The following is a 12,990-nucleotide window of genomic DNA, read 5'->3' on the forward strand; positions in this document are numbered from 1 at the left end:
TAGTATTATTACTTATTAAGTTATTATTAGTTTTATAGTTTATTATATATACTGATATACAATCACAGACTCACAGATGTCAGATATTGTCATATTGATGAGCATTAAGCCATTAACTCATTAAGTCATTAACTATGTCGTATTGAATCAATTTCAATTTTGAAACATTTGCGTTTCTTACAATTTATAACTTATAAGTAATAAACTAATAATAATAATAATAATAATAATAATAATAGTAATAATAATAATTATTATTATAATAATATTATAATAATAGTAGTAGTAAACTAGTAGTAATAATAATATTAACAAATAATTATACTAACAATAATAATAATAATAAATAATTAAAAAAAACGGTCAAAAAGACCTAGAAAAGCACAAAGAAAATCTAGACCGTTAGATCTAGATGAATATTCTAGAATCTACAAAAAAAAAAAAAATGAACGGTTAGATCTAACTTAGATGTTGAGATTGAATATGGACGGTTAGATCAACTGAAGTAAAACCTAAACCTAGAAAAAAAAAACCCACTCTCACTCTCTCAGCCATTCTCATTCACTCATTCAGCCGTTTCTCTCTCAATCTCACAATCTGTCATAGTTTCTCTCTCTAACTTCTCAGTTTCTCACTCTTTCGTTCTGAAATTATCAAGAATCTCAAGCTCAATTTCGTTTCATTTGTGTTTTGGATCTACATTTCTGATTTCTAGCTTTACATTCTCGTTTTTTTGTTAATTTTTGTTGTTTTCGTTTTGATTTTTTTCGTTTTTGTTCCGGTTTGTTTATTTAGGGTTTTTGTTTTCGTTTCATTTGTGTTTTGGATCTACATTTCTGATTTCTCGCTTTACATTCTCGTTTTTTTGTTAATTTTTGTTGTTTTCGTTTTGATTTTTTTCGTTTTTGTTTCGGTTTGTTTATTTAGGGTTTTTGTTTTCGTTTCATTTTTGTTTTGGATCTAAGTTCTGATTTCTGATTTCTGATTTCAAATCTTCCTCTCCTTCAAGCCGTCAAACCCTAAGGTAATTTTTTTGTTAATTTATTCGATTTTTTTCGTTTTCGTTTCGGTTTTTTAATTTATTTCAAGTTCTGATAATCTACATTCTTGATTTTTTCTTTTGATCTCCAGTTCAGGTAGTTCTCCATCTTCAAATCTCCTTCAAGCTGTCAAAGGTAATTACTTTTTCCTTTTTTTTTTTTTTAATACAGTTTTTCTGTTTTTGTATTTGATTATTGTTGTTGTTCTTGCTTGAATATAGTCGAAATATGCCTAAAATGAGTAAAATCTGTTGTTGATTGTATTTTTGTTTTTTACGGGAAAATGGTAGATTTGTGCTGTTTTGTTGTTTATTATGCTCGATTTAAAAGTAATGATGATGGGTTGTTCAGATTATGTGATTATTATTGTTGGAATACATGCATTGTTTATTTATTGGGATTTTAGCTTTATATTTTTAACCCATATTGTTGGAATACAAGCATTGTATATGATTGGCTTAAAGTTAGTACTTAAAATGTACACATATGTGACTGTATCGTATATAACTTTCTATATTCTGTTAGGATATATGTTGTAATCACGTTTGTTGTATAATTCTGAATTTTGAAACATTGACTAGTGCAAATAAAATTCTGAAATATGAACTATCTATTTAGTTGAATTTTGGTATTGAGTGAATAGGATTCACTGTCGTGACTTCAGTGTCAGTCACATGAGACAATGCATGCTTAATTGCTCACTATTAGTAGAATCTGTCACTTAATTTGGTACTTATAAGTTATAAATGTTGTTTTTTTTTTGTTTCAGTCATGTCTCGCGAGTATGATGAATTTGACTATGAGAGGCAATCAAATTTTGATACTGTTAGCTCTCAAGCTGCCTCTGTCTCGGTTGATGATGCTAGTAATACCGGCACTATCAATCCTTCTGTTAATAAACGTCAAAGAACCGCAGGTATATGGAAGCATTACACTTTTTTTGTAAAGACGATAGGTAATGAAAATGTTGATTATGCTCGTTGTAATTTGTGTGGCAAAGAATATAAAGCACCTGGTAAAGCGGGTACTTCAACTTGTAAATCTGAGAGAAATTTTAAAAAAACAAAAGCTATAATTTTGAAGTTGCTTGAACTTGTTATGAGCTGCTGCCTGCTGGTAGTGCTTTTGCCTTTTGGTTGTTGTCTCTGCTGAGTTGTTATTGCCTATATTGTTGCCTGCATGAGCTGGTTCCTGCCTCCTGCCAGCTTGAGGTGCTGTGTTGCTGCCTTTTGTGTTATGAATTTATGATAAGTTTTGTTGCTGCTGTTTCTTATGCTTGCTGTTTTAATTTTTCTTGAATCATCGCTGCCCTTGTCATTTATGTTGAGACTTCAATGTATATGTACTTGCTGGCAGCATTTTTCAAGTTTTAAGTTAAAACAGCCATTGCTCAGTGATGGTACGAGAAACGTAAATCTGAGAGCAATTTTGAAAAACAAAAATAAGTTCCTGCTGAGTCCCTTCTGCTTATATTATTCCTTGCTTCGGATAAGTTGCTGATCTGTTATTGCGTGTGCTGGTTCCTGCTTGTTGCTGCTATTTCCTCTGCTCTTGGGTGCTGGGCTGCTGCTTCAAGATTCTGCTTCAAGATTCTGCTCCCAAATCACTCACATTCTCACTCCTCCCTTCATCTTATCATGTATCATTTTTTGCAACCCTAAACTTGATGATGTTTCAGTTGGTAAATCTGAAATCTAATCTGGGTAGTAGTGATAGTAGTTTCATTATGTATTGGTATATGTATTGTGAATTTTAATCAATGAAAATGGTGACTTTTTTTAATTGCTTGTTGATATTACTCTAATTTTAATGTTATTTATCTCCAATCTTATGTTATCTTATTGGATGATCATGAATATCAAGGAACAATGAAGATAATTTGGGTGGACTTTATTACTGGAATGAAAAGATATAAATGATATATCTTGTAATTAAAATAAATAAGTAATCTAAAACGATATTAATAATGTCGTTGGCCTAGATCTAGGTGATATAAACCTTTGTATAAACCTAAGCCGTTTGATTAGATCTACATTTATTAACATTAATTATTTAATTGTATTTACTATTTAGCCATTTAGGTTGTAAATAATTCAATTTGAATTAAGCAGTTTGTAATTGGATAAGTTTAAACAGGTTGCGATTCGAAAACAGTTCGATTTTAACGGTTTAACGGGTTATGGCAGTTCTGTTTAGACGGTTAGCGGATTATAACGGTTCGGTTTATACGTGCGGTTTAAACGGTTTCGGTTCATAAACGGGTCGGTTTAAACGGTTAGCGGGTTACAAATGGTTCGGTTTAAACGGTTTTTTTTTCGGTTTAAACGGTTTCGGTTTATAAACGGTTCGGGTCATTAACGGGTTTATAAACCATTCGGTTCGGTTTCGTTTCGGTTCGGATTTGCGCAGTTTGGTTTGTTATCGGTTTACGGTCCGTAACGGGTTGACATTGAGCGGTTCAATTCGGTTTCGGTTTGATATTGAACGGTTCAGTTCGGTTTTCGGTTTACATTTATCGGTTTATAAACGGATCGGTCCGTGATGGTTCGGTTCGGTAACGGGCGGTTTCACGGTTCGGTTTGAAAAGTCCCACCCCTGCTTATGAGTGGTAGACGTGTACGTTGGATTAAGTTCTATTTATTGATCATTATGCACATACACAATTAACTTAAACCAACTCAAGGTCATCATGGACCTTTATGTGACCCTTTAATGGTTTTACATGATTCCAAACAACTTTAAAGGACTTCAAAATGCATTTTTTATGATCTCTTGAATTTTCGATACCAGGTCTCAAATCTTCCGAAATTGGCCGAAAGCGTGGATTATAGTCTTTAGTTTTTGAACATTTTTCGACTTTTTTGGACCTGAAAAGAAATGTGGTAGGGATGCTTCCCATTGACCCATGACACCTCAGGGGGACATTATAGATGGTTGGAACTATTCAATTTGTCTTAAAATCATCAATTTAACAGTTTATGAACACAAAAACCTTAATTAACTCAAAGCCACCACATGTCTTTATGTGACCAACGAGTGGTCATATATGGTTCCAAACAACATTATATAACCTTAAAATGCATCCACTACCACTCCAAAAGTTTTCGGCATCGAGCCCCAAAATCTCCAAAATTGATCCAAAACTGTGGATAATAGCCTTCAATTTTTGACTTTTTTGGACTCGACAAGAAAACATGCCGAATGCTTCCTATTGGACCCCACGTACCCCAAGTTGTCTTTTGGGTGGTTGGAATCGTCTACTTTGACTTTAAACTGAGAATTAAGTTGTTTACAACTTTACATACACAATTCAATTAATTAACCCTAAGCCATCATGGGTCTTTATGTAATCACCTGATTGTACATAATTCCAAAAGGCTTTATATGATCTCAGGATACATCCCTTACAACTCCGTGAGTTTCTGACACTAGATCCCAAGACTTCCTAAATTAGAGTTGTTGAACAAACCTTAGGAAGAACAACTAGAACAAGAAAAGTCAGGCATAGTCATACTTTCATCCTAGGCTAAAGCTAAAACAAAAACAAACCAAACCATCTTTTTCTTCCATTTGGATTCATAAACCAAATTACAAATCAATATTTTACCAATATTGTAGTATAACTTGGCTAGGGAAACAATTAACTAGCCCCTTCAAATATGGTTTTCAACTCATTTTTCCTCTTAATTCAAGGAAAACACACATTAAAAAAAATGTTAAGTAACCTAAACTAAGACAATAATGTATCAATGACTTAATATAATTTAAATTCTTTCCCTTTCTAAGAACTAAAAACAGCTTCTACAATGACATGTTTCCTCTTAGGGTATCCCAACCCAATCAAATGACTTATATACGCCTTCCCATCCTTGACCGTTGCAGCCGTAGCCAACCTATGCATTGCGCCAGAGAACTTCCCAACCACGGAAGCAGTCTCCCACCCATCAGTACTCTCCACCAACCGCCCTGCAGGGTTCCCTGCAACCACGAGCTTAGTTGGAGATAATAACTCTAACCCATCACCAAATTGGAGTGATCCCTTAACGATTTTCACTAACGTGATTTCCTCTCCCTTCTTCAAATCGATCTTGTACAAATTACCCGAAAATGTATGAATGACTAGCAAGTAACCATCAGGGTGGTACACAATACCATTGAGTCCTACCAAATTTTTGTACCATTCTTTTGGAGTAAAAAGAGGACTTTTTATGATTGATAACAACTTTCCATCTACATTAACCTTCCATAATTTGCTGTTTTTTACATCGGTTACGTATGCATTGCCTTCTTCATCAACGGCTACATCGTCCGCAAATGCCTTTTCACCTCCTGAAAATTTATTAATAAGCTTGTTAGTTTGATTATATTAGGTGGTGTTAGTCAAAATATTGGACTAGAAGATGCACAAATCTTTATCTTACAAAATATAATAATCCAAGTATGCAATTAGTATTAGATGTAAGAATTAGGGCATGTTCACATATATTTAATTAATTTCAGTTCAGTTCAGCTATAATCAGTTTTGTTCAGTTCAGCTTCTAATTTCCCTCGCTCATAGAAACAGTCTAGTTTAGTTCAGTTCAGCTCCACTCAGTTCAGTTCAGTAAATGTGAGCAGGCTCTTAAACAAATTATATTTATCGGTACAACATCCCTTAAAAGAATAGATTTTTTTTTTAATCCGTATATATTTATGTTTTAATTTTTAGATTCAAATTTCAAAACTATCCATCGTGTAATATTGTCACATATTTAGTACAATAGGAGACACATTTCCTATATTCTCAAGAGTTTAACTTAAATACTAATCACGGACTATACGGAATACTCACTTTGTATTACATATCTATACACTACTTTGTCCATATCAATATTGACTTAAATACAAGGATCGGAGCACTACCTACTACATATCTCCGTAACTAATATAGGTCAATTAAGTGGGTTAGGCTTAGGCACAAGTAGCACAACATTTACTTATCATATTAATTTAGTTGATGCCCTACACTACACCATTGTTTCACTCCACTTGATTGTTTAAATTATTTTCCTCAAATTTAAAGTGGATAAGACAAATAGACAATACGTTCAAGTTTTTATGGAGTGAATTGGTTGACACTTAAATGAACTGACATTTATCTGGTAGTACTTGAACATCTAGAGGCCTATATATGTTTAACAACTGGACTAGACCCGAATTCAATTACTTCACCCATTTCGCCATTTCTTATTAATTGACACATTTCAATACATTTTTTTCAATTCTCATTAGTCAATAAAATACACAGTACTTATAGTAAAAAAAATTATAAAATATTAAGACAAATGTAACAAAATTATAATTTACTTGTGCCGTTTGATCAAACGAGACAAGTAAAGTGAGACAGAAGGGGTATTATTGTTGGCTACGATAATAGTTGAGCATTAAGAACAGAAACCAAAGGTAAAGGTTTGACTGTGAGGACAATATGAGTTTTGGTTATCGTGTATTTGTGTGCGCCAAACAAAACAGTACACGATTAATGCGGATCTCCATTCTTTGTTTATTGTGTTACACGCTCTATGTAAATCACTAATACATTGTTTATGTTATATGTGTGCAGATAGATAATCACGAATCAAGGTGTTATACACGAGATTTGATCAAATTGTAGATTATATACTACCTCCGCTACATATTATTTGCAACGATTAGACATTTTTCCCTCTCTACTTTATGTCAAATCGTTGCTAATAATATGTAACGGAGGTAGTATAATTATATAAGTGTCATCACCAAATATTATACGGAGTATCAATCAAGCAAACATTCAAACTTAATAAAAATGAAGTACGAGTATATATTATGATGATATATTAGAGATTGGAAAACTTAAGCTCATTCTCACATTAATTTCTCTCTAATCATTAGGTAATTAAATTTTTATAAACATTTCTCTATCTTTAACGATATTAAAATTGTATTCGTATTACTACTTGTATTTAGATATGAGTTAATAGTAATACATTTAATTTGAGACGGAGTGACTTGTACATAATTTTATAAGGAAAAGTTAATGACTTTAATCTCGATCCAAAAGAAGATAATACAAGTCATCAACAACACTACAAAAATCAGATATTTTCAATGGTAATTTTAACTATTGAATCATGACAATTGTCAAGTTGCAAGCCACTCATTTTCAAATTCTTTGTTTGATTTTTCAGTTTAAACCTTAAAATCAAATTTTCTTTAGCGACAAAATATTATCCCGTATTAAAAACAAAAATAAAAAAATTATTTCACGTAAAATTACTGTCCAACTAATTTTAGAAAACTTTATCCTATTCTATAAAAGTAACTTTGAGACTGTTTCATACAAGAGTTTGACATTTATTATTAACAAAAAATTAATTAGTCTAGCAAAGAAATCCTAACTAAAAAAGCCAATATCTTCCATATGTTTTACTTTACCGGATTTGGCGGTTGCTACTTTTACTAGAATCATCGTCACAAAAAGGAAAAAAAAAAATTTAAAACAGGAACAACATTTAGACACGGAGAAACATTACCAGGCTTAGTAAGGTGAGTTAGAAACAAACGACGCCAAGAGGAAAGGTCGTAAGCAGCGAGACCACCGTAACGATTACCAATCAAGTCAGCCGTAACAACAAGAAGACGATTCCTCGACCGGTCAATGGAAATACCGACGGAAGCATTTCCAGCCAAGTCAACGTCTTTAAATGCTGTGATTTCATCCAATACATGATTATCATCGGTTTGGAGTTTGAGTTCTCCTACACCACCCTCCATGTAGGAGACGAGGAATCGACGGTTGAGATCATCCCACTTGGCACATTCCCTGAGCCAGCTGTTGCTATGATATTGGTACACGTGTGTAGATGGTGGGGTCCTCTCAAGGGTGATGAGAATGCCGATAGGAATGGCGGAGAAGAGGAGGAGAGAGAATATGAATTTGGTGGAAAATATGAAGGAAATGCAACCCATTGTTAAAATGTGAGGAGAGAGAATGAATGAGAGAAAAAAGAAAAGGAAAGAATGTGGTGTTTTTTTTGGTGTGAGATTATTTGTATTTGTAGGTTGGAAAATAGGAAATGAATCTCTTTTAAAGGGGTAATAAAATTGATTGCATACAATATGGTTGATTTTATTCCTTATTTTGTGCTTTTTTTTTGTGTAAGTTTAGTTGTGACTTTTGCAAGAAATTGACACTCGTAATGGGATAGTATGATAAATTGATAATTCTCCGTTATGTGACTAATGTCTTAATCTCAATTGAGCGATAATGATGTTTTTGGATAGAGGTTTGTGCTGTATGTAATCCTTCTTTGTATCTATTAATAATCAAACTATCAAATTGTTGGTTAACTTAAATAAGATTGAATGAAATTATTATATATAAAACTTTACCAGCTAAGCTATCTTATATACCACTACGTAATATTAATTCTAGGGTGCACGATAGAAAGTTCTTATATACGTTTTTGGTGTATTGTAACATATATTTGATAATGATGTCGATAGAATTTGAACTTGATTTGGTGAAGTTTTTAGAAAGTGGTGGAAAAGAGGCTGGACAAAGAAGGATGCATGGTTTCCAAGGCATAGGAAGTTAGGAACTAATAATGTGTGTATAAAGCGTTATTCAACTTTTGTTAAGGTGCATGATATGATAGGATGTAAAGTTGATTAGATTGGAGTTTTCTATTTAAATTGTTCCAAAGATGAACGAAAAATAAGTCATAAAAGAACCCCTATGTGTATGAGTTGGTGGGGTTTGGTAAAAATTGGAAAGAAATTAGATACATATAGAAATTTTAATCCGTGTAAAACTAGAAAATTACTTCATATCAGAATAATAATAAAAAGGTGGTTCCGTTTTCACTTGTTGCAGTATATGCATGTTTAGGAATCTTATTTGATTTACATTATGTAATTTGATTATCATATAATTATATAAACATTAATTCGATTGATTTTCACCTACTTGTACATGCTAACAAAATACTTCATCCATTAATGAAATTACTACTCCAAATATAGTCTAATGAATACATACACTGATACACAGATACACAATATAGTGTTACTTTATGTGATGACCTAAAATCATCAATCCAAATATTGCAAGATTAGACATTTGTGGCCTACTAAATAGATAAAAATAAATTAATTAAAGAGCTAGTCCGAATATCTCTACATAAGAAATTAAGAATCACCTACCAAAACGATTAAATTGGACAACATATTAATATTGTAAACCCCCTATTTAATTTAGTAGCAACTACCCTTCATATTACAATAGTACACTGGCCATTTAATCTTAAAAGGTACATGAACATCATTACATCTTTAATGTGAACACGTCCATCGAATAAGTACCGCACATTTTTGGAAAACAGCTTATCTATTGCATAGTTTTTTTTACCTATACAAGTAAATAATCTCCGTATCTAATATCAAAATTGGTTTAAAAAAAAAGGGAGGGGAGGGGTCCAATTTACTTGATTAAGAAAAAATGAATTTTTTTGTAGTCAATACATTATTCTAGATTGACAATATTCATGAAAGCCGAGATTAAGTAATCTCGTGCAGCTCGTGCTCCACTTAATGACGAAGTCAATCTAAATAGGTAATATCAATCTTTGTACTCTTTCTAATGCAAATTAACCACGTTATATACCACATATTTCCACGTGCAAAGTTACTAAAATAGTAACCCGTTTCTAATTCTTGTAGTACAAAGTATTACTCCCTCCGTCCCTAATGCTAGAAAGAGGAATGTAATTTAGGGACAGAATTAGTATATACTTTCTCCATGCATTGAATTTAGATGTATTTATCACGAAACTAGTTAATAAACATCAATAATTTAAGTATAGTTTGATTTCAATTAATATTTGTTGATAAGCATAAGAAAGTTTTAAGTCATTAATATTTGTTGATAAGCATAAGAAAGTTTTAAGTCATTAATATTTGTTGATAAGAAACTTTAGTCATTAATATTTGTTAAAAGTTACCTCTATCACACCCCCCCTTAATAGTTCGATAAGGATAAACAAATACATTGCAAGCTTCTTTAATCACACCATAATACCATATAACTATGTATTTCAAAAGAAAGAAAGATACACGAATTACAATTAGGCTTGTATCTTTCAAGTCTAGCTAAGACCTAATCTAATCTAAACTAATACAAATATTAATAAACAATACCATTACATATATAATAATGTAAGTTAATTTAAGTAGACATGCTTAATAATTATTAATAAATTATTATAATAGTTGTGTTTAAATAACATATGGTATTTAAAAAAAAAAAAAAGTAATTATGTACTCTGTAGCCTTTTAGACATATGTTACAAACTCAGGTTGTACGTGGACTTAAATGGGTAGGTTTATTTTAAATTTCTCTTGAAAATTGAGCTTAAGTTTGCTTATGTTAAGCTTAATTCATTCATAAGCATCGTTTGTTCGTTCAACAACTAGGGGAAATATGAAGCATTGAATCACTATACGTTGCCATGTTAGTACTTGGAAGTTGGAACGATTACATTTGGTCTACCGGTTTACCCTTGCATTTTTCTTCACGATAATCTGGAATAAAAGTATACCCGTTCAATCACTTTTAGTTGCAACAAATTGACTAAATACCTACTTTTTCCGTTTCTTTATAGTTGCATCACACACTTTACCACAATATTTAAGAAAAGTGCACCTCACATAATATAATTCACTTAAAATGGAGTTAAAAAGACTGTTAAGAATATAATCAAGTGGGTCTTGTGCTTTATATAAAGGTAATACTACAATTTTCACCATAAAAACCTTCCTTTTATAGTATATTGCAGCTATTGTAATATTTCCATTTCAGGAAAGTGTTGCAACTATGAAGAAACAGAGAAAGTATAAAAATTTTGTACAACCATTGCGATTAGTAGTAAATGGATGATGCACACTTTTTATAAGATTATCTATAATAGAAAATGGACATATATGGAATTAATTACTCCGTTTAATATTAATCCAACCATTATCATAAAACTCAAGATAATAAATACCTAATGATTAGAGCTATTAAAAGTTGACCTAATCCGAAATACCAACTCAAACCCGATTATTAACCGATCCATCTGAACCCGAAAAAATGGTGACCCAACCCGACCTGACTTAAAGCAGAAAAATAAATTACTTGTAAAATTGAGAGAAAATAAAAATTAAATCAAACTTTTTTTTTTATATAAAATAGATAGATAGAGTACTAAAATATTAGGGTATTACAATATAAGCCTTCAATTTTGGAGTTTTTTAACTTTTTTTCGCCCGAAAATAAAAATTGCCGAAATTTTTACCATGGTCCCTTATACCCTCCGGGAGTCCAATTAGGTGGGTTGAACTATCCAATTTGTCTTTAAACGGCCAATTTACCGATTTACAACTTTTCGATTTTATTAAATCAAGCCTACCACGAACATTTATGACAACATATAATGATCATAAATGGCTCCAAACGGCATTATATGACCCCAAGATGTATCCCCTAGAATTTCAAGACTTTTCGACACCGGCCCCGTATCCTCCAAAATTTCTCAAAAAGCATGGATATTAGCCTTCAATTTTGTAATTTTTGATTTTTTTTCGCCCGAAAATAAAAATTGCCGAAATGTTTACCATAATCCCTAATACTGTCCGGGAGTCCCATTGGGTGGGTGGAACCATCCAATTTGCCTTTAAACGACCAATTACCGGTTTACAATTTACACCGATTTCATTAACTCAAGCATACCACAAACATTTATGACAACAAATAATGATCATATATGGTTCCAAATGGCATTATATGACCCCGAGATGTATCCCCTAGAATTTCAAGATTTTTCGACACCGGGCCCCAAAACCTCCAAAATTTCTCAAAAAGCGTGGATAATAGTCTTCAATTTTGGAAATTTTGACGTTTTTTCGCCCGAAAATAAAAATTGCCGAAATGTTTACCATGGTCCCTAATATCCTCCGGAAGTCCAATTGGGTTGGTGGAACCATCCAATTTACCTTTAAGCGGCCAATTTACCGGTTTACAACTTGTACGGATATCATTAATGTAACACCCCAATAATTCTCTCTTTAAACCTGTGAGGACCCTGAACAATATTCAAAAGAATTACTGGCGTGCTACCGCCACGTGTTCAAACGTTAAGGCTTTATCAGAAAATAGCAGCGGAAAAACTAAATCAGTTATAAATAAGTTTCAAAACCAACGAATGAAACCAAATTAAGTCATACAACTTGGAACCATTAAGGCCCTTATTCAAAACTCAATAAAAGTAGTAATTGATTAAATTCAGTGTTCAAATAAATTCAAACCCAAAAGAAATAGTGTCGAATAAAATCGAATTAAAATAAATTCAAACTTGCAAAAAAAATAAAATGCAAATAACCAACTCTCTACTCAAGATCCTACAACCCTGATGAATGCTGCATGTGTAAGAACCTGTGGTAATTCTGCTCCCCAATATTACAAGTGTAAAAATTGGATCGTCACAGGGTCATTGAAAGGCGAAGGCCATGACCAAAGAAAGACACACAAAGCACGCAATCAGCAAAACTGAGTACATACAAGCTGCAAAATAAATTAAGAAATCCATAACATGCTACTAATAATCAATCATCATGCATCATTAAATTATAGACTCAACACACGACTCAACTATTTATATTACTAAGACTCCATTAATTAATAATAGGTAAATCATTATTTTTATTCATTGGATTACGCAATAGACAAAGTTGTCAAACCCATGCTCCATTTGGAACATCAATAAAAGAAAAACCCCATGCCTCCTTTTGAAAACATCAATAAACATCCAACGACCACGGGCGCGACTCCATGACCGTAGTTAGTATGAGATCTCACCTAACTCCTAGTTTTGAAAAATATTTGAAATAAGAG

The 12,990-nt window shown here is 32.2% G+C and overlaps 2 protein-coding genes across 2 annotated transcripts; one reads left to right on the forward strand and one right to left on the reverse strand.

The window, feature by feature from the left end:
• The first annotated feature begins 1,139 nt into the window (after positions 1–1,139).
• Positions 1,140–2,513, forward strand: LOC110732903. Its single transcript, XM_021912891.1, has 2 exons — positions 1,140–1,175; positions 1,810–2,513. The coding sequence occupies exon 2, from the start codon at positions 1,812–1,814 to the stop codon at positions 2,190–2,192; it is 381 nt and encodes a 126-aa protein (XP_021768583.1). The 5' UTR covers positions 1,140–1,175; positions 1,810–1,811; the 3' UTR covers positions 2,193–2,513.
• A 2,067-nt stretch (positions 2,514–4,580) lies between these two features.
• On the reverse strand, positions 4,581–8,399 carry LOC110733038. Its single transcript, XM_021913054.1, has 2 exons — positions 7,592–8,399; positions 4,581–5,369 (listed from the first exon to the last, which is right to left on the reverse strand). Exons 1-2 carry the CDS (start codon positions 8,025–8,027, stop codon positions 4,822–4,824), a joined length of 984 nt encoding a protein of 327 aa, XP_021768746.1. The 5' UTR covers positions 8,028–8,399; the 3' UTR covers positions 4,581–4,821.
• Between the last annotated feature and the right edge of the window lie 4,591 nt (positions 8,400–12,990).

The sequence above is a fragment of the Chenopodium quinoa genome, unplaced genomic scaffold (assembly GCF_001683475.1).
Source record: "Chenopodium quinoa cultivar QQ74 unplaced genomic scaffold, ASM168347v1, whole genome shotgun sequence".
NCBI lineage: Eukaryota > Viridiplantae > Streptophyta > Magnoliopsida > Caryophyllales > Amaranthaceae > Chenopodium > Chenopodium quinoa.

Coding starts and splice junctions, on each gene's coding strand:
- LOC110732903 (XM_021912891.1), top strand. CDS start 1,812: ATGTCTCGCGAGTATGATGAATTTGACTATGAGAGGCAATCAAATTTT.
- LOC110733038 (XM_021913054.1), bottom strand. CDS start 8,027: ATGGGTTGCATTTCCTTCATATTTTCCACCAAATTCATATTCTCTCTC. Junction 5,370..7,591: donor AACTCACCTTACTAAGCCTG/GTAATGTTTCTC, acceptor ATAAATTTTCAG/GAGGTGAAAAGGCATTTGCG.